Raw genomic sequence first — 19,864 nt, 5'->3', positions numbered from 1 at the left:
TTTTAATTTGATATGATCTGTTCACTTTGCATCAAAAAGGTGTCGGCATGTTTTCTGCTGTTCTGTTTTGAATTACATGGGTAAAAACACTTCCTGGCTACAAGTTATTTTTGTGTTGAGAAATGTAAATATTAAGGTAGAAAAAATAAAATTTAAATTTTATTTAATTTAAAAAAATTACGTACAATTTATAGGACGGAATAGAATGTTTAAAAATATGAGTAGATGTTTAAATTAATCAAAGATAACCATCAAACTGATCAAACAAACAAACAACGCCCTCTGGCGTCAGCTGCGTCACGTCCTCGTGCTGCGTTCACAGGCTGTCAGAAACGCCAGCATTTATTTGCAGTATATTGGAGACCCCTTTCCGTGACGAAAAATGCTGAATAACTGTGACCAGTTTACTTCCTGTTCGTTTTATCAACACTAATGACTGTGTTAAACACTTCTTGTGTTATCTTATACATTCATTTTTTGACAAAATATATCTAAAATAACTTTTTAATCACGTTTATAACAAGCTAACCTAGTGTATTTATTAGCGCTCGTAGTAGGTTGTAAATGTTGGGATTTCCGAGCTCGCTGGCGGCTCCTGAACGCTGCGGGCTCAGTCGCCTCGGCTCTCCATTTCAGTCCGGTCTGTTCTGTTTACCGTCGCCGTCCACTCTGACCTCTTTACAGCCGTTCGGGAGAAATGGGAACGCCTTGACTGAACCCCCAGACATCGGCGACACGAGCGGCTCTTCACCCTTCAGCTGGATCCAGAAGATTATTTACTCGCACACTCGCCGAATCCCTCTGTGCCGAAAAGAAGCAACGGTGAGTGGCTCGTCCCGCTGTGGAGCCGGAGCTCGGGCCGGTGTCGATCGTGGTGCGTGTCCGTTTATGGCGTGCGGCCTCTCGGCTCTCCTGGAACTCGAGTCCCGCAGTTCACGTTTGGAGTCCGAGGCCGCGGGTAGACTAGACTCACAAAGGGGGGCACTAACGGGGCATTTAAACCACAAAACCACGATAACCCGCGTTTTTGTACACGGCACGTCAACAGCCGGAGTTTAGCGGGTTTTAATAAATATTTAACATTTACATTAGCTAGCGTGGTGCTATAGGAAGCTAACCGGCTAACAGTACCCAGCTCTGTGGGGTTCTTTACTTATCGTTTGTTTTTGTGGCGGTAACAAACCGAGATAAACATTTATTTAAGGTTGTTGCCTTCCTGGTTATGTGTTAACGACATTTCTTTGGAGTTTCGAGCTGTTTTACGGGCCTGACAACAGCGCAGCTGCTAACCAGCCTACGGTCTGTGAGCACAGCTAACGGCTAAAGCTCAGACGCTGGCGGAGTTTATCTGTGCCCGGCTCACCGTGAGGCTTCACGCTGCCCCAGCTGGATCCTCTTATGTTGATGTGTCTGATGGAATAACGAGGCTCCTAATGCGCCGGCCGGGTCACGGAACTTCGGGGTCTCTCTCAGCTTCGTCAGACACGGACGAACGGGTAATTTTCTCAGTTTACTCATCAACCAGGCTGCGTCCTGACACGGTGCCGCTGCGAGGCGCAGACAAAGGAGGTTTGTTCAGATTGTGGTCCAGACCCGCTCCTCCTCAGACCACTCAGACCACAACCTGACCTGCTCCTCCTCAGACCTGCTCCTCCTCAGACCACAACCTGACCTGCTCCTCCTCAGACCACAACCTGACCCGCTCCTCCTCAGACCACAACCTGACCCGACCACAACCTGACCCGCTCCTCCTCAGACCACAACCTGACCCGCTCCTCAGACCACAACCTGACCCGCTCCTCCTCAGACCACAACCTGACCCGCTCCTCAGACCACAACCTGACCTGCTCCTCCTCAGACCACAACCTGACCCGCTCCTCCTCTGACCACTCAGACCACAACCAGACCCGCTCCTCCTCAGACCCGCTCCTCCTAAGACCACAACCTGACCCGCTCCTCCTCAGACCACAACCAGACCCGCTCCTCCTCAGACCACAACCTGACCCGCTCCTCCTCAGACCACAACCAGACCCGCTCCTCCTCAGACCACAACCTGACCCGCTCCTCAGACCACAACCTGACCCGCTCCTCCTCAGACCCGCTCCTCCTCAGACCACAACCTGACCCGCTCCTCAGACCACAACCTGACCTGCTCCTCCTCAGACCCGCTCCTCCTCAGACCCGCTCCTCAGACCACAACCTGACCTGCTCCTCCTCAGACCCGCTCCTCCTCAGACCCGCTCCTCAGACCACAACCTGACCTGCTCCTCCTCAGACCCGCTCCCACTGTTCTGGAGTTTCATCTTCAGATGCTGCTGCCACATTATGCAGCTCTGTGACGATTCCACTACGACTGACCAGCAGAAACTTTATTAATCCGATAATCATAGAGTTAATCCTCTGTGTCAGACTGAGCATGTTTGAGTTTGGGGCTGTTTGTTGCACAGGTTTTGGTTGATCAACATATTCCCAGGATTCCAAAGAAACAACATGACATTATTGACATTATTGATCAATTATTTGCTTTGCAATCAGAACAAAACATTTAAAAAATGACAGCATGTAATGTAAAAACCAGAGGTGACTCAGACATGTTGACTTTTCTTTTTCTTCCTTATGCTGCGACGTTGCCACACTTCACCAGGGGTTATGCTGTTTGTTTTTAGTTTGTTTGGATAAGATCCTTTCCTGAGCTACAAACTAGAAATAAATGAATAAAAGTCTAGAATCCTCCGTAGCTGCAGCGTGGAGCGGAGGAACTACTCCCCCCCCAACAGTTACAGCTACTGTGAAGACGTTCCCCTGGATAAAGACACCACCATGATGCCTTTAAACCGTGCACTGAGCAGGATGGTTTTTATAGATTTACCAGAACGTCAGACAACTTATTAAAATAGTTTCAGATTAATTTTGTGGTTCCAGTTCCTAAAATATGAGTGATGAGTGAGCTATTTTCATACTTGTCTTCAGCGTGAGGTCGGACCTCTCACGGTCATTTCAGAGAGAGCTGGCGTGTTTTGCTCATTGTTAGTGGAACGGTTGTTTTGATGCAGTGACTGTTTTCAGTCTGATTCAGAGCAGCCAGTCCTAACACAGTACTGACAGCTGTGGTTTGTGGGGTTTTAATGGTTTTGGAAGTGACTTCAGTCACAAATGTTATTGTGCCCAGGGTATCGTGGGTCCTCCTCATCCCATCGCTTGGCCTCAGGACTGGCGGCTCTCTTGCTGTTTAAACTCGGGTTGATCATGATTTGACCTCAGTGTTGTGAGAGAACGGCGTTGAAGAGCGGGAGAAGGAAAAGTGTTTTCACCTGCTGCTGCTGCTAAACGCTGACCTCAATCTGGACTTAGAACGTGGACACAGGACACCACGGTGAGGTTAAAGGGATGAAAGGCAAACCCTGTGACTGCCTGAGCTGGACGGACGGACGGACGGGTGTCTGTGCTCCGTCCTGCTGTGGTTGCCCCAGGCTGGAGGAGGGGAGGTCAGGACGCTCTCTGGCAAGTTGTGATGATTAATCTGTTGATAAGAGGATCTGCATCATCGCAGCCTGTTTATCCAAGCAGACAGACAGCCTTCAAATTAGGCCCTAATCAACTTAGCCCGGACCCATCAGGCTCCTAGCGTGCACTGCTGTAGTGCGATGGCACCAAACAGAGGCACGAGCCTACTGCTGTGAAAGCTTTAAGGTCATCTCCACATGTACTCGCACGCAGAGCTGCAGTTTCTACAGTCATTGGAACAACTGGTCCCAGTTTAGGTAACAAGGAAATAAGCAGCAGCTGTTTTCATTCTCTCTGAAGCACCGAGCGCCGGCTTTTCACACCAGGGTGCTTGTGATTTGCTCTTAGAGCAGCAGCCAGCAGGACGCCATGATGGAGTCACTGTGAGCAGCAGTCACATGACCTGCAGCTTCCTGCAGCTGATCTCTGTCTGAACACACACTCTGCCTGCTCTCTGCCTGCAGACAGGACGGAGCGGTTTGTCCTTTTATTGATGGTCCACACACACACATGGTGCTTTTCAGCCACAGGAATTTTTTTTATTTTGCTCATGTGATGTTAAATTCCCCCTCCTCTTCCTCTTCCTCTGTTTGCAGGTGAAGCGGCTTCATGTCCCAGAAACCCCTGTGAGAGCAAACCATCACCTTGTCATTAGCACTTCCTCTCTCCCTCCATCTGGTTGGTTGGATGAGTCCCAAACAGCGACAACAACTGTGAGCAGTGATTGGGTGCTGAGCCAGACCGGGTAGCCAACGGGGAGCCAGGTGAGGCTTTTATTTTGAAGGTTTTGAATAAGAACGTGGCTGTGATTGCTTGATCGAGTAGATCAAGAGTATGCTAACGTGTAATAATGCAGAAATGTGAGAAGCTCTCTTTTTCATGACAGTCTGACTCCGGAGCTCTTGCCAGCTGTACCTCTCATCTTCCCCTCCCCTGTGAATAATCTCCCTTTAGGCTAGCCATCATGGCGGACGTGGACCCAGACACGCTGCTCGAGTGGCTGCAGATGGGTCAGGGCGATGAGCGTGACATGCAGCTCATCGCTCTCGAGCAGCTCTGCATGCTGCTGCTCATGTCTGACAACGTCGACCGCTGCTTTGAGACGTGAGTTTTCACTTCAGACCTGGTCCACCTGGCAGTCAGGTGGTCAGACAGACGCTCAGTGGACTCTCTCTCTCTCTGCTGCAGGTGTCCTCCTCGGACGTTCCTCCCGGCGCTCTGTAAGATCTTCCTGGATGAGAGCGCACCAGATAATGTGCTGGAGGTCACGGCCCGAGCCATCACCTACTACCTGGATGTGTCTGCAGAGTGCACCCGGAGGATCGTGGGAGTGGATGGGGCCATCAAGGCACTGTGCAACCGGCTGGTGGTGGTGGAGCTCAACAACAGGACCAGCAGAGATTTAGCAGAGCAGTGCGTCAAGGTACTGACCGACTCAATTTGTGTCCACATTCAGATCAGCTGCGTAGGTCAAACACTTCATCTCTATTACCCCGTTCACGGGGCGCCACACGGGACAAAAAAACCTGCACGACGCATGCGCACACGCTGTCCTACCGCGGCCTGAACAGACTCTGTATATTACGAGGCGCCACCTAGTGGTTTGGAGGACAACAAACACGCTGGATGAAGCCGGATTGAGTGCGGACACAAGTGTGTGCTAGCCAGATTTGAAAATAGGTCTGAACGCATCCAACTTAAAGGCTGTCTGGGCTCAATCCTACTCTAGCTGGAATGACTTTCTCCAGTGTGAACGGGGCCTATGGGCAGGAAGGAGTTTTCAAGATGGCCGATTATCAAACCATATATTCCTGTGAAGGATGGATGGAGTAAACGTCTTGGAAGCTGCTCAGTACCGTCTGCAGCAGCTCTTCAGATTCATTATTTGTAATCGCCCAATCCATCCATGTTGTGCAGTTATTTTGGTCTGAGGGGTTAAATTAAGGTTCCCTGTTTGAAACATAATCAGCACAACGTTTTCCTGTGAGCTCAAACGAACCCAGAATGTTTTTGACGTGTTTAAAGCTGAGAAAATGATCCGAAGAGGAAAAGCACTTTGCTTCCTCTGCAGGTGGTCTCTGTTGTTTTACCTATTTACCCAGCAGTCTGTTCTGTTCCACTGAAATCTCATCAGAGCACAGGGCGTCGCCTGATCTGTTTTTAATCCTGAGTGGGGAGCCTGCCGAGCTCGGCCTCCTCCTGCACCGCAGCCATGTGCTCCCAGCTGTGTATTATTAGACTTCACAGGACAGTTGTGTTCTTTATTCAGGCCCCACTCTGATTTGTTCTGCTGATAGAGGCAGAAAGATGCTCCCTCTCCACCACCTTATCTATTTTTATGTTGCTGTGTCCTGTTTCAGCTTGTTTAGCCTTAAGAATGGCAGAATATCTCTGATCTCCAAACATTACCTGAACTGCTACATGAAGTTTTTTAGCAGGTCTCGTTTGTTTATGAACTATGATAGAATTCTTTTTAATCAGACCTGTGTCTTGTGTTTTTACCTTGACATGTTTCGACTACTTCCTGCAGTCTTCCTCAGAAGTCACATGATGTTACGTGACGTGTCTGTCGTTTGTTTATTTATTGGATTCAAAACTTAATTCCAGAGCACATCTGACACGGAGCATCTTCATGCCTAAGTAACCATCAGAGAGCTGAGTTTCCTGTCTGGTTTCAGATAAATATGGACTGAAAGAGTCACGTGGCTAAGACTTAGGACTTGGTAACACGTTGAATTGTCCTTCTGTGTGTTTCTGTGTCTCCAGGTGCTGGAACTGATCTGTACCAGAGAGTCTGGCGCTGTGTTTGAGGCTGGCGGTCTGAACTGCGTGCTGAGTTTTATCAGAGACAGCGGCCATCTGGTCCACAAAGACACCCTGCACTCCGCCATGGCCGTCGTGTCCCGACTGTGCAGCAAGATGGAGCCTCAGGACTCCTCTCTGGAGACCTGTGTGGAGTCGCTGTCCAGCCTCCTCAAACATGAAGACCACCAGGTACCTACGGCGCCATCGACAGGTTTGACTGCAGCCACTGCATCACGTTTATGAGCTCCAGCTAACCACTCCTCTCCCACCGCCTAGGTGTCAGATGGTGCTCTACGCTGCTTCGCCTCATTGGCTGACCGGTTCACTCGTCGTGGGGTGGACCCCGCCCCTTTAGCCAAGCACGGCCTGACTGAGGAGCTTCTGTCCCGCATGGCAGCTGCCGGCGGCACAGTGTCGGGCCCCTCTTCGTCCTGCAAGCCTAGCCGTCCCTCCACAGGTGCTACATCCTCTGCCCCCGACTCCAAACTGAGCAATCAGGTGTCGACCATCGTCAGCTTGCTGTCCACGCTGTGCAGGGGGTCGCCGCTCGTCACACACGTAGGTTGATGCACCTGAAGGTATGACGGTGTGTTTTATTACATCTGTTAGAATCCTCTCCCTCCTCTCTCTGCTGGATTCAGGACCTGCTGCGTTCGGTGCTGCCAGATTCGATGGAGTCAGCACTGGGCGGAGACGAGCGCTGTGTGCTGGACACCATGCGGCTGGTGGACCTCCTGCTGGTGCTCTTGTTTGAAGGACGGAAGGCGTTGCCAAAGTCTACGGCGGGGTCCACAGGTCGGCTGCCTGGGCTGCGACGTCTGGACAGTTCAGGGGAGCGATCGCACCGACAGCTCATCGACTGTATCCGCAGCAAGGACACCGACGCTCTGATCGACGCCATTGACACCGGAGGTGAAGCCTGGGGCACCGTCTCACTACCCTCATGGTTTCTAGAAATGCATGCTAGGAGAAGAGCTTTCTTCGCCACATGATGATCATAACTGAGTGTTCTTGTTGCAGCTTTTGAGGTGAACTTCATGGACGATGTCGGACAGACGCTGCTCAACTGGGCTTCAGCTTTTGGCACACAGGAAATGGTAAACAGAAGGCAGAAGGACAGAAACTGACTGACTCTGCTCCACAGTTTATCTGGTGAATGAATACATCATCATGTTGTTGTTGTTCCAGGTGGAGTTTCTGTGTGAGAGAGGCGCAGACGTCAACAGAGGTCAGAGGTCATCCTCACTACACTATGCTGCCTGCTTTGGACGCCCACAAGTAGCCAAGGTAGAGTCCCACTGAATCCTGCCAGGCACAGCGTCTGTTTGCTTTGTATGTGGAGTAATGACGTGTGCTGAACGTGTGTTTGTGTTTGTGTAGACTCTGCTGCGTCATGGAGCCAACCCTGACCTGAGAGACGAGGACGGGAAGACTCCTCTTGACAAGGCCAGGGAGCGAGGACACAGTGAGGTGGTGGCTATACTGCAGTCCCCTGGTGAGCTACTTATGGCACTGTTTGTTTTCTGTTTTGTTTTTTGTTAAATCTGTCGCTGTCACAAGTTTATGTCAGTTTTCCGTTACACTCCTGGACTTTGGTCAGTTGAATGTGCTGGACCGCTGTTCGGTTTGTCTTTGAAAGAATATAAACACTAGACAAAAGCAAGGATATAGGTTGAAAAACCCACTCTGCATGTTTGGAGCACAGAGCTCAGGACATGATTTCCTCACAGATCTGTGTGTGTTTCAGGAGACTGGATGTGTCCGGTGAACAAGGGTGACGACAAGAAGAAGAAAGATGTGAACAAAGAGGAGGAGGAGGGCAGCGAGCCTAAAGGAGACCCAGAAATGGCTCCAATCTACCTAAAGAGACTTCTGCCTGTTTTTGCACAAACCTTTCAGCAAACCATGCTGCCTTCTATTAGGTAAACGGAGCCGCGCCTGCTCGACGCGCCGCTGCCTGAGACCGCTCACAGTCAGGCTGACTTGTCTGTGTGTGTGTTTCAGGAAAGCCAGTCTGGCTCTGATCAGGAAGATGATTCACTACAGCAGTGAAGTGCTGCTGAAGGAGGTGTGTGACAGCGAGACGGGACACAACCTGCCCACAGTGCTGGTGGAGATCACTGCTACTGTCCTCGACCAGGAGGTACACACACACACACACACCCCTACACCTACACCATAAATGAAGCTCCTGTCTGGAGATGACCTCTAACTGCTTCCTGGTCTTTTCTCAGGATGATGACGACGGTCACCTCCTGGCTCTGCAGATCATCAGGGATCTGGTTGATAAAGGTGGAGACGTGTTCCTTGACCAGCTGGCCCGTCTTGGGGTCATTAATAAGGTGTCGACTCTGGCTGGACCGGCGTCTGATGATGAGAACGAGGACGAAGCAAAGCCTGAGAAGGTAGAGAGATGTAATCCCTGACCCTCATTGGTCCTTTAATGTTACTCGGCAGAATGAGTGACGTCTGTCTGAATGTCCTGCAGGAGGAGGAGGTGCAGGAGGATGCAAGAGAGATCCAGCAGGGGAAACCATACCACTGGAGGGACTGGTCCATCATCAGAGGGAGGGACTGCCTTTATATCTGGTCGGACGCCGCAGCCCTCGAGCTCTCCAATGGCTCCAACGGCTGGTTCAGGTTCATCCTGGATGGAAAGCTGGCCACCATGTACTCCAGTGGGAGTCCAGAGGGGGGCTCAGACAGTTCCGGTATGAAAGACATGCTCATGTCAGACTTGTAACGATGGGTTCTATGTGTCGCTGTGACTGACCGTCCTTCACCTTCTAACTGCAGAGTCTCGCAGTGAGTTTCTGGAGAAGCTTCAGCGGGCACGGAGTCAGGTGAAGCCAGTGACAGCCAGTCAGCCCATCCTGTCCACTGTTGGCCCCACAAAGCTGACCGTGGGGAACTGGTCCCTGACCTGCCTGAAGGAGGGAGAGATCGCCATTCACAACTCAGACGGGCAGCAGGCCACCATCCTCAAGGAGGACCTGCCCGGGTTCGTCTTCGAGTCCAACAGAGGAACTAAACACTCGTTCACTGCAGAGACGTCACTCGGTGAGGCTCGCAGACACATGAATAAAAAAAGATTCATCTGTGACGCAGCAGCTACATTTTCTGGTGTGTGTGTGTGTGTTTGCAGGCTCTGAGTTTGTGACGGGCTGGACTGGAAAGCGGGGCAGGAAGCTGAAGTCAAAGCTGGAGAAGACGAAGCAGAAGGTGAAGAGCATGGCAAGAGAGCTGTATGATGACCACTTCAAAGCTGTGGAGAGCATGCCCAGAGGCGTGGTGGTCACTCTGAGGAACATCTCCACACAGCTGGAGTCTGCCTGGGAGCTGCACACCAACAGACAGGTACACACACACACACACACACACACACACGGATCCAGCAGTTAACAGTCTAATGCTGCTGTGTGTTGTTCAGTGCATTGAGGGCGAGAACACGTGGAGAGATCTGATGAAAACAGCTCTGGAGAACTTGATTGTTGTGCTGAAGGATGAAAACACGATTTCTCCATATGAGATGTGTAGCAGTGGCCTCGTCCAGGCTCTGTTCACTGTCCTCAACAATGTGAGTGTGTTTTCATATTTTATTGCACATGCATCCACAGCTCATTGAGTAGTCCAGGTCAGGTGGTGAAGGTGTTTCTGCTGTCTGTGCAGAGTGTGGAACTGGACCTGAAACATGATTGTAAGCCTTTAATGGAGAGGATCAATGTCTTTAAGGCGGCTTTCAGCGAGAACGAAGATGATGAAAGGTAACGCCACATGTTTCTGTCGTCATGTCACGGCTACAAGCAGAGAGACCTCAGACGGAGACTCTCTGAATGTTGGTCATGTGACTGCTGCTCGGTTTAAACCTCCAGATTCAACATCATTAACCCTTCGTTTCTGTTGACATGCAGCCGACCAGCTGTTGCCTTAATCCGTAAACTGATAGCTGTCCTGGAGTCAATAGAACGTCTACCTCTGCACTTGTACGACACTCCAGGATCCTCATACAACCTGCAGGTGAGTTCTGGTGTGATGTAAGGAAGTCCCCCTCACAGTCACAGTGCGTGCTGCATGCATGGCCTCTTTAACCTTTTCCTGTGTGTGCGCACGCTTCAGATCTTGACGAGGAGATTGAGGTTCCGTCTTGAGCGAGCTCCGGGTGAGACGGCGCTGATCGACCGGACGGGACGCATGTTGAAGATGGAACCACTCGCAACTGTGGAGTCCCTGGAGCAGTACCTGCTGAAGATGGTGAGGATGCACTGAAAACGCACAGCACACACTCACACCCCCGGTGGAGTTGTGTAGTTGTGTAGTTGTAACCTCGCTCTCTTTTGCATCCTTCAGGTGGCGAAGCAGTGGTATGACTTTGAGCGCTCGTCCTTCGTCTTTGTGAGGAAGCTGAGGGAAGGGCAGACCTTCACCTTCAGACATCAACATGACTTTGATGAGAACGGCATCATCTACTGGATTGGAACCAACGCCAAGTAAGAGCGTAGATGTAGCTGACTTCTGAATGGAGTGTGGTGTAATATGTGCCTGTGTGCAAACTGAGCCGGGGCAGTGGCGGTTCCACATTTAATTACTCCTTGGGTGAGACGCCCTGCTGCACTCTCTCACTGCTTCTGTGTACGTCACCTTCTCAGCAAGCATCACACCTGCAGCTGCAGCGGGCACCAATTCCCCGCACAGTGATATGATGAATAATTACCACCTAGAGACGCAGGTGATTATTTTGTAGCGAGCTTCAGCTGATATTGTTCTTCCGTTTCCTCCAGGACGGCCTATGAGTGGGTGAATCCTGCCGCGTACGGCCTGGTGGTAGTGACGTCCTCTGAGGGACGGAACCTCCCTTATGGACGTCTGGAGGACATCCTGAGTCGGGATAGCTCCGCCCTCAATTGCCACACCAATGATGATAAAAACGCCTGGTTCGCCGTAGACCTCGGTCTGTGGGTCATTCCCTCCGCCTACACGTTGAGGCACGCCAGGTAATGAAGCAAACACACCTCGGAGATGCGAACACGTCCTATATAAAACTAAATCTTCTACGCTTCTCTTCCTGCAGGGGTTACGGCCGCTCAGCACTGAGGAACTGGGTGTTCCAGGTGTCGAAGGACGGTCAGAATTGGACGACTCTTTACACCCATGTAGACGACGGCAGCCTCAATGAACCAGGGTACGGACTCCTTCTGAACTCCTGTCAGCCTGTTCTGATTGATGTATTGATGACTTAAGTGATTGTTTACTGCTGATCTCTCAGGTCTACGGCCACGTGGCCCCTGGACCCGTCCAAAGAGGAGAAGCAGGGCTGGAGACACATCAGGATTAAACAAATGGGGAAGAACGCCAGTGGTCAGACTCACTACCTGTCTCTGTCCGGACTTGAGCTGTACGGCACCGTCACCGCCGTCTGTGAGGACCAGCTGGGTAAGAAAGTGTTTCAGACAAATGTTCACATCTTTCTACATCAAACATCAACCTGTCTCTCTGTGTCCTCCTTCAGGTAAAGCTGTGAAGGAGGCGGAGGCGAATCTTCGTCGCCAGCGCCGACTGTTTCGCTCCCAGGTGATGAAGTATATCGTCCCAGGGGCGCGGGTCGTCCGCGGCATCGACTGGAAGTGGAGAGACCAGGATGGAAACCCAGCCGGGGAGGGCACGGTCACCGGAGAGGCTCACAACGGTAAGACTGCACTCATCCTGCAGCTGGAAGGCTGCAGACCCACAAAGCAGTGGCTGTTTAAAACTGTTGTAATGCTTTTCTCTTTTGAAGGTTTTGAGAGCAGAAGTGCTGCTTCTGCTTTCTGTGCTCCCGTAAATCAGTCATTACGTAAAATTCAAACATTATCAGAAGAAAAAGATCAGCTTGAGTTTAAAGGGGAAATGTGCTGGAACCCTGTTCCCTGGAGTTTTTTTTATATGGAGTCATTTTTTTTGTTACGAAGCCGGACATTTTCTCCTCTAGGCTTATGCACAGTACTAAACACACCCCATCTCTCCTCCTCCGCCTCCTTCCTCTTCCTCTCTGCCTCCTGCTCCTCTTAATGTTTCTGTGTTTTAATTCAGATCTAAGCGCATGGAGGTGACACCGGCAGTCTGTGATTCTTTTCATTTTTAAATTAATTATCACAGAGCAGGAGGATTGTTGATGTCGCAGTTTGATTTCTTTACTTTTTTTGTGGCTTCGATGTTTGCTAGAAATATTTTCTACTTTTGCTTTGAGTCATTTTCTGTGACTGTGTTCATATTTTTTCTTTCTTGTTGCTCCACCTGCACCAAAAAAAACCTCTGGGTGTAATTTTAAGACATGACAAAGTGTTTAAAGTCACAGTGAAACGGCACGTTCACAGGGCGTTATATTAAAGTACACGCAACGAAGTTCTGCTGATTTTAACTGTAGCGGTTTCCTCGTCTTGTTGTGAAACCTCAAGGAAGTCCCTCTTGATTGGATAAACTCTCCAAGCTAAACCAAACACAACTCAGCCGTTTCAAAACTAACGTCAGCAGAAGAAACATAAGTGATAACATCAAGGGAAAGTGGATCCTACACCGCAAAGGAAACGCTTCTTCACCTTATGTCATACAGTAGTGCAGACAGAGCCTGTTAAACCAAGACCTGGAGACGTTTAGTTGACTGGTTAATTAAAGTGAGGACATTGTGGTTGTTTTTTCTTTTCATTGTGACTTTAAAGTACCTGATCTGGTCCAGTGTGGGGCTGCTGACTGTAAGCTGCTTCTCTGCTGTCTGTCTACCTCTCTCTCTCTCTCCCTGTCTCTGTCTCTCTCTCTCTCTCTCTCTCTGCCGGGTCTCTGACATCCATCCGTCCGTCTCCCTCCTATCTCTTTGTCCATCCAGGCTGGATTGATGTAACCTGGGATGCTGGCGGCTCTAACTCTTACCGTATGGGCGCTGAAGGGAAGTTTGACCTCAAGCTTGCTCCAGGGTACGACCCTGAGTCGGCTGCCACAGCGCCGTCACCCAAACCTGTCTCATCCACTGTTTCAGGCCCCGCCTCCTCCATGGTGGGACCCTCTGCGACACCGGCAGCCAGCGGCGGCACCACCACCACCACCTCGTCCTTCTCCTCCTCAACCTCATCGTCCTCGCAGCAGCAGTCGTGGAGCAGCTTGGTGAAAAATAACTGTCCCGACAAGGGTGGGGCCACGTCATTTGGCGGGGCCAGCTCCTCCAGCCGGAAGGGCAGCAGCAGCTCCGTCTGCAGTGTCGCTTCCTCCTCTGATATCAGTCTCAGTTCCTCCGCCGGGCTGCCGGGAGCAGGAGGTCTGCGGCTGGAGAGGAGGACAGAAGGGCTGCTTCTTGACCAGGGCGCCGGGGTGGTAGGAGTGCCAGGAGGCGGGGTCGGCCCTGATGGACATCAGCAAGAGCCGATTGTTGTGCTGTCCTCTGCAGCAGAGGGCGGATCGGGTTCGGGGTCCAGCTGTGGCACACTCACAGCAGACGGGTCCACCACCGGCGATGACGCCAGAAACAAAGACTCCTCTGCGGCAACAGCCGCCACAGACCCAGCAACAGCCATCTCCATGGGGCTGGTGAGCGTGAGCTCCCCCGACGTCAGCTCAGTGTCTGAGTCATCGAGTAAGGACGCACCTTCCCAGAGGCCCCTGTGCTCTGCGGCTAACGCCCGGCTGTCGGTCAGCTCCCTTCTGGCTGCCGGCGCCCCCATGAGCTCCAGTGCCAGCGTACCCAACCTGTCATCTCGAGAGGCCAGTCTCATGGAGTCCTTTGTCCGCCGTGCACCCAACATGTCGCGCACCAACGCCACAAACAACATGAATCTGAGCCGCAGCAGCAGCGACAACAACACCAACACACTGGGCAGGAACGTCATGAGTACAGCGAGTGAGTACTAATGTAACACTACATTCTTATCACCAGTGAGGAGACCCCATGTCTCTGGACCAGCATTAGTACTGCAGCTGTCAGGTACTCTTACTACACCAGAGACTCAGATACAGATAGGAGCTCTGCAGGAAACTTGGAAACACAAATACTCTAGATTCTATCCTGTAGGAGGAGTTTTGTTGTCAGATTGTCAGTCAGGCGTTACGACGTCATGAAGTTACACCAGGTGTGTTGGGGGGTTCATCTGGTCCTGCTGAGTGCCTGGAACAGCATGAGCAGCGTCCAGCCAATCAGCAGCTGTTCCCAGTCAGCTGACTGGGAACGTAACGACCCTCACCCGCTGCTTCGTCTTGGGTTTCTGACCAAACTAACCGCCATTTGTTTGTGTTTGTTTGTGTGTTTGTTTGCAGCTTCTCCTCTCATGGGTGCTCAGAGCTTTCCTAACCTCACCACCACTGGCACCACCTCCACCGTTACCATGTCAACCTCCATAGTAACCAGCAGCAATAACGTAGCCACGGCCACCACGGGTCTGTCGGTAGGCCAGTTGCTAAGCAACACCCTGACCACCAGCCTGACATCTACGTCCAGCGAGAGTGACACGGGCCAGGAGGCTGAGTTCTCTCTCTATGGTTGGTGAACACACTCGGGCTGCCTGCTTCAGCTAACTTGCTGCCTAACTTCCTTCACATCCAGGAGCAGAGTAGCGACATAAAACACAACATCATGATCAGAGTCGAATTTAAGTCGGAACTAAACCACGAACTCTGGCCTCTGGCTTCTTCCACCGCCTGGCACCACTTTAACCCTCCGTCTCTCACTGCAGACTTCCTGGACAGTTGCCGTGCAAACACACTGCTGGCTGAGCTGGATGACGAGGAGGACCTCCCAGAACCCGACGATGATGATGACGAGAACGAAGATGACAATCAGGAGGACCAGGAGTACGAGGAGGTCCTGGTAAGTTGTGATGCTTGTTTGATCGTTTAAACAGTCAGATCGACCTGGTTAGCAGGAAGTGATGTCGGACGCTGTGATGAGGGTTTGCCTGCTGTGCCGCAGGAGGAGGAAGAGTATGAGACCAAAGGAGGGCGCAGGAGGACGTGGGATGACGACTTTGTCCTGAAGAGGCAGTTCTCTGCTCTGGTGCCCGCCTTTGATCCCCGACCAGGAAGAACCAACGTCCAGCAGACGACCGACCTGGAGATCCCTCAGCCGGGTACACACACACACACACACACACACACACACACCTGCTTTATGTATCTCATACATAATCTATCTGCTGTATGCACTCACTGTGCTTTCATTCTGCTCAAATAAGGGCTCAACTTCTCTGTTTCAGGGACTCCTCGGTCGGAGGTCCAGGAGGAGGTGGAGTGCGCGCCGTCTCCTCACCTCTCTCTCACACTGAAGGTAAGAGTTCATGTGTGGGGTGGCAGTAACACCTGAGTGGAAGTCCCCAGTCCAAAAGCTGCATTAAGGAACCGTCTGTGCTGATTGGTTGTTGCTGTGTTGGTGTTCAGGTGGCAGGGCTAGGAACAACCCGGGAGGTGGAGCTTCCTCTGTCCAACTACAAGTCGACCATCTTCTACTACGTCCAGCGGCTGCTGCAGCTGTCCTGCAACGGTGCCGTAAAGACGGACAAGCTGCGTCGCATCTGGGAGCCCACGTACACGTAAGAGGAGCAGGAAGCTGAGCCTGTTGAGCAGGAAGTGACACGCTTCAGAGTTTTCACTGTGACTGTTTGTGTCCTGCAGGATCATGTACAGAGAGCTGAAGGACTCTGACAAAGAGAAGGAGAGCGGGAAGATGGTGAGTCCGACGCCTTCACGATGCTCCACAGCTGTGGTTCCAAACGACCTCTGACCCCTCGTCTGCTTTGCTCCACAGGACTTCTGTGAACACGGTGTCGGAGGTCGCTCCGGTGGTCTGAGCCCGAGCTCAGTGTCGGCCATTCAGAGCAGTGAGATCCTGGGCGGGGCCAGGGAGGCGGCGCAGGCGAAGGCGGGCTGCAGTCAGAACGCCTGCGGGGTGGAGGACGTCCTGCAGCTGCTGCGCATCCTCTACATCATCGGAGGAGACGCCGTCGCCAACACACGGACGCTGCAGGAGGGTACGAAGACGCCTTACAGCGTTTACTATCACTGCCACCACAGATGATGTGTTTGACCTAAAGAACCTGAGTAAGACTGAATGTTGATCTGTGTGCACAGATGTGGACGAGCTGCAGTTCAACGCGTCTCCAGAAGAGTTCACCAGCAAGAAAATCACCACCAAGATCCTGCAGCAGATCGAGGTTTGTTTGCATCACAGACTCCGCACGTCTCCATCATGGCAGCACCCAAATCTACCCACGCTCCTGTCACTCAACAATTAAATATGAAAAATGATTACTTCTTACATTGTTGTTGTTTTTCCCAGGAGCCTCTGGCTCTTGCCAGCGGGGCGCTGCCTGACTGGTGTGAACAGCTCACTTCGAAGTGTCCCTTCCTCATCCCCTTTGAGACCCGACAGCTCTACTTCACCTGCACCGCCTTCGGAGCCTCCAGGTGAGTCTGACCGATGGAGAGACACGCTGGTACCGAATCTGTTTGGGGTTTAAAAAAAAACTAGCTAGCTCTGACAGTTAGCATTAATTCATCTATGTTAGCAGGTAAATTAGCATCACTGAGGCTCATCCCTGTCTCTCAGGAGAGAACTGTCCACTTCACTGTGATGTGAACATGAACGCTGTCCTCCGTCTCTTCTGTCCTCTGTCTGTCTTTAGGGCCATCGTCTGGCTTCAGAACAGGCGAGAGGCGACCATGGAGCGGTCTCGGCCGTCCACCACGGTGCGACGTGATGACCCTGGAGAGTTCAGGGTGGGTCGGCTCAAACATGAGCGAGTCAAAGTTCCCAGAGGAGAGGCCATGATGGAGTGGGCGGAGTCTGTCATGCAGGTCCACGCTGACAGGAAGTCTGTGCTGGAGGTGAGAGGTCGACTGAGCGACATTTTTGTTTGTAACTAAGCTGTTAGCTGTGTGTGTTCATCGTGTGTGTTTCCTGTGTCCAGGTGGAGTTTCAGGGTGAGGAGGGAACCGGTCTGGGTCCCACTCTGGAGTTTTACGCTCTGGTAGCTGCAGAGTTTCAGAGAACGTCGCTGGGAATCTGGCTGTGTGACGACGACTTCCCCGACGACGAGTCGCGACAGGTCAGACTCAAAAAGAACAAACCACTTTGTGTGTCTGCCTCTGCTCTGTTGGACATCTTTGTAAACCACCATTCTGTGTTTGGGTTCCAGGTGGATCTGGGTGGCGGCCTTAAGCCTCCCGGGTTCTACGTGCAGCGCTCCTGCGGTCTGTTCCCGGCTCCCTTCCCTCAGGACAGTGAGGAGTTGGAGCGTATCACCAAGCTCTTCCACTTCCTGGGCATCTTCTTGGCCAAGTGTATCCAGGACAACCGGCTGGTGGACCTGCCCGTCTCGCAGCCCTTCTTCAAGCTCCTGTGCATGGGCGACATCAAGTCCAACATGAGCAAGCTGCTGTACCAGTCCCGCAGCTCGCCGCAGGGACACGACCCCGACCGCCCCCACCTGCAGCCCTTCCTGCTGCTGTCGGAGTTGCAGTCAGAGGCGTCCACCGAGGAGAGCCAGGAGACGTACTCTGTGGGGAGCTTCGACGAGGACTCCAAGTCTGAGTTCATCATGGACCCGCCAAAACCCAAACCACCAGCCTGGTACCACGGCATCCTGACCTGGGACGACTTCCAGCTCGTCAACCCGCACAGGTCAGACAGCAGTCCTCCTTCTACACAGATGTGTTTCAGCAGATCATGTGACAGGAGGCTTCTTCTCTCTGTCATTCTTCACTTCCTCATCTTCATCATCTTCCTCCTCCTGCAGGGCGAGTTTCCTGAAGGAGGTGAAGGAGCTGGCTGTGAAGAGGAGGCAGATTCTGGCTAGTAAGAGTTTGTCTGAGGACGAGAAGAACACCAGACTGCAGGACCTGATGCTGAGGAACCCTCTGGGCTCAGGACCCCCACTCAGTGTGGAAGACCTCGGGTAACACACACACACACGTCTTCATAGTAACAGCTTCAGGCTCCCCAGAGGTTGAACGTGGTCTCTGTGTCCCTGCAGGTTGAACTTCCAGTTCTGTCCGTCCTCGAAGGTTCACGGTTTCTCTGCGGTGGATCTAAAAACCAACGGAGACGATGAGGTAAGAACAGCCAAGTGTGACCTCACCACGTTGTTGATCATCCTGACGGTGTGTGTGTGGGTCTCTTTATCTTAATGTGTGTGTGTGTGTGCAGATGGTGACCATGGAGAACGCAGAGGAGTACGTGGAGTTGATGTTTGACTTCTGTATGCACACCGGCATCCAGAAACAGATGGAGGCCTTCAGAGGTACACACACACTCACACTCACACACTCACACACGCACACACACACACACACACAGATGACAGGTCGGTCGTCTAACACACTCCTCTCCTGCCTTCAGAGGGTTTTAACCGAGTGTTTCCGATGGAGAAGTTGAGCTCCTTCAGTCATAAGGAGGTGCAGATGATCCTCTGTGGCAACCAATCACCTTCCTGGACTGCTGATGACATCATCAACTACACTGAACCAAAGCTGGGTTACACCAGAGACAGGTGTGAAATCAGACACACACACACGGTTTAAAGCTTTCTTTCAATACAAAACGAGTCATTTGTCATTTTAACTCTCCTCATCTTCATCCTCCTCTTCCTCTTCCTGCTCCTCCATCCTGCGTTTGCTCTCCTCCGTCTCTCATGCTCCTCTTCCTCCCCCTCAGCCCTGGCTTCCTGCGTTTTGTCCGAGTTCTCTGCGGGATGTCATCTGATGAGAGGAAGGCCTTCCTGCAGTTCACCACCGGCTGCTCCACGCTGCCCCCCGGTGGCCTCGCCAACCTGCACCCCCGCCTCACCATCGTCAGGAAGGTAAAGGCGCTCTCCGATTGGCTCTGCAGATGCTGTTCTGTGATTGGACTCTGTCTGACTTGTCTGCCGTCTCTCAGGTGGACGCCACCGACTCCAGTTACCCGTCAGTCAACACATGCGTTCACTACCTGAAGCTGCCCGAGTATTCGTCAGAGGACATCATGAGAGAGCGCCTGTTAGCCGCCACCATGGAGAAAGGCTTCCACCTCAACTGACCTCCACCGCCGCTGCACTGAGCATGCTCCTCGAGTCATCTGTCCGTCTCGCCGCTTGCTGTGTGACTGACAGATCAGCCAGCCAATCCAAGCCAGACAACTGAGCGACGGACGACCGCCTGCTGGAGGAGGAGGAGGGTTCACCATGCAGAAATGAAAGAATAGCTCCCCCCTGCTCCCCCTCCTTCATCATCATCAGCATCCTCATCCTCCTGAGCTGCTGCTGCGTTCTGATGCTGCAGGCTGCTGTGTGTGTGTGTGTGTGTGAGCGTGTGTCGACCTCCTCCTCTTCCTCCTGTCTGCTCTCAGTTTTTAGTGCCTGGTTTGACTCGTAGCTTCTGTTTTCAGTTCTCCTTCAGACAGTCGTGCTTCTTCCTCCTTTTTTTTTTTCCTTTTTGTTGCTTTTTTGTTTCCGTGTGTGTGTGACAGTTTTCAGGTTGTTTCTGACCGCCTGTGAAGGTCAAAGGTCACAGAGGATTTGGTGTTTCTTTTCCAATGAAGCTCTAGAGACAAAAACACTGGTTGTGTGCG

At 52.0% G+C, this 19,864-nt stretch overlaps 1 protein-coding gene across 1 annotated transcript; it reads left to right on the top strand.

The window, feature by feature from the left end:
- The first annotated feature begins 600 nt into the window (after positions 1-600).
- hectd1 (HECT domain containing 1) lies at positions 601-19,333 on the top strand. Its single transcript, XM_028395520.1, has 44 exons — positions 601-822; positions 4,101-4,268; positions 4,459-4,608; positions 4,693-4,927; positions 6,271-6,498; positions 6,586-6,867; positions 6,951-7,221; positions 7,330-7,406; positions 7,498-7,596; positions 7,690-7,804; positions 8,057-8,231; positions 8,314-8,452; positions 8,544-8,714; positions 8,798-9,020; positions 9,106-9,369; positions 9,455-9,666; positions 9,740-9,886; positions 9,979-10,073; positions 10,221-10,326; positions 10,426-10,560; positions 10,657-10,796; positions 11,088-11,300; positions 11,378-11,488; positions 11,573-11,739; positions 11,816-11,992; positions 13,166-14,170; positions 14,584-14,805; positions 15,000-15,133; positions 15,236-15,392; positions 15,519-15,589; positions 15,700-15,851; positions 15,934-15,988; positions 16,067-16,289; positions 16,390-16,472; positions 16,598-16,725; positions 16,944-17,145; positions 17,229-17,366; positions 17,457-17,941; positions 18,057-18,215; positions 18,294-18,372; positions 18,467-18,560; positions 18,659-18,809; positions 18,974-19,118; positions 19,196-19,333. The coding sequence occupies exons 3-44, from the start codon at positions 4,469-4,471 to the stop codon at positions 19,331-19,333; spliced, it is 7,743 nt and encodes a 2,580-aa protein (XP_028251321.1). The 5' UTR covers positions 601-822; positions 4,101-4,268; positions 4,459-4,468.
- The last annotated feature ends 531 nt before the right edge of the window (positions 19,334-19,864 follow it).

Source organism: Parambassis ranga, chromosome 22 (assembly GCF_900634625.1).
Source record: "Parambassis ranga chromosome 22, fParRan2.1, whole genome shotgun sequence".
Classification (NCBI taxonomy): Eukaryota; Metazoa; Chordata; class Actinopteri; family Ambassidae; genus Parambassis; species Parambassis ranga.
Note: the sequence above shows the minus strand (reverse complement) of the source record. Positions and strands in the feature narration are given on the sequence as shown.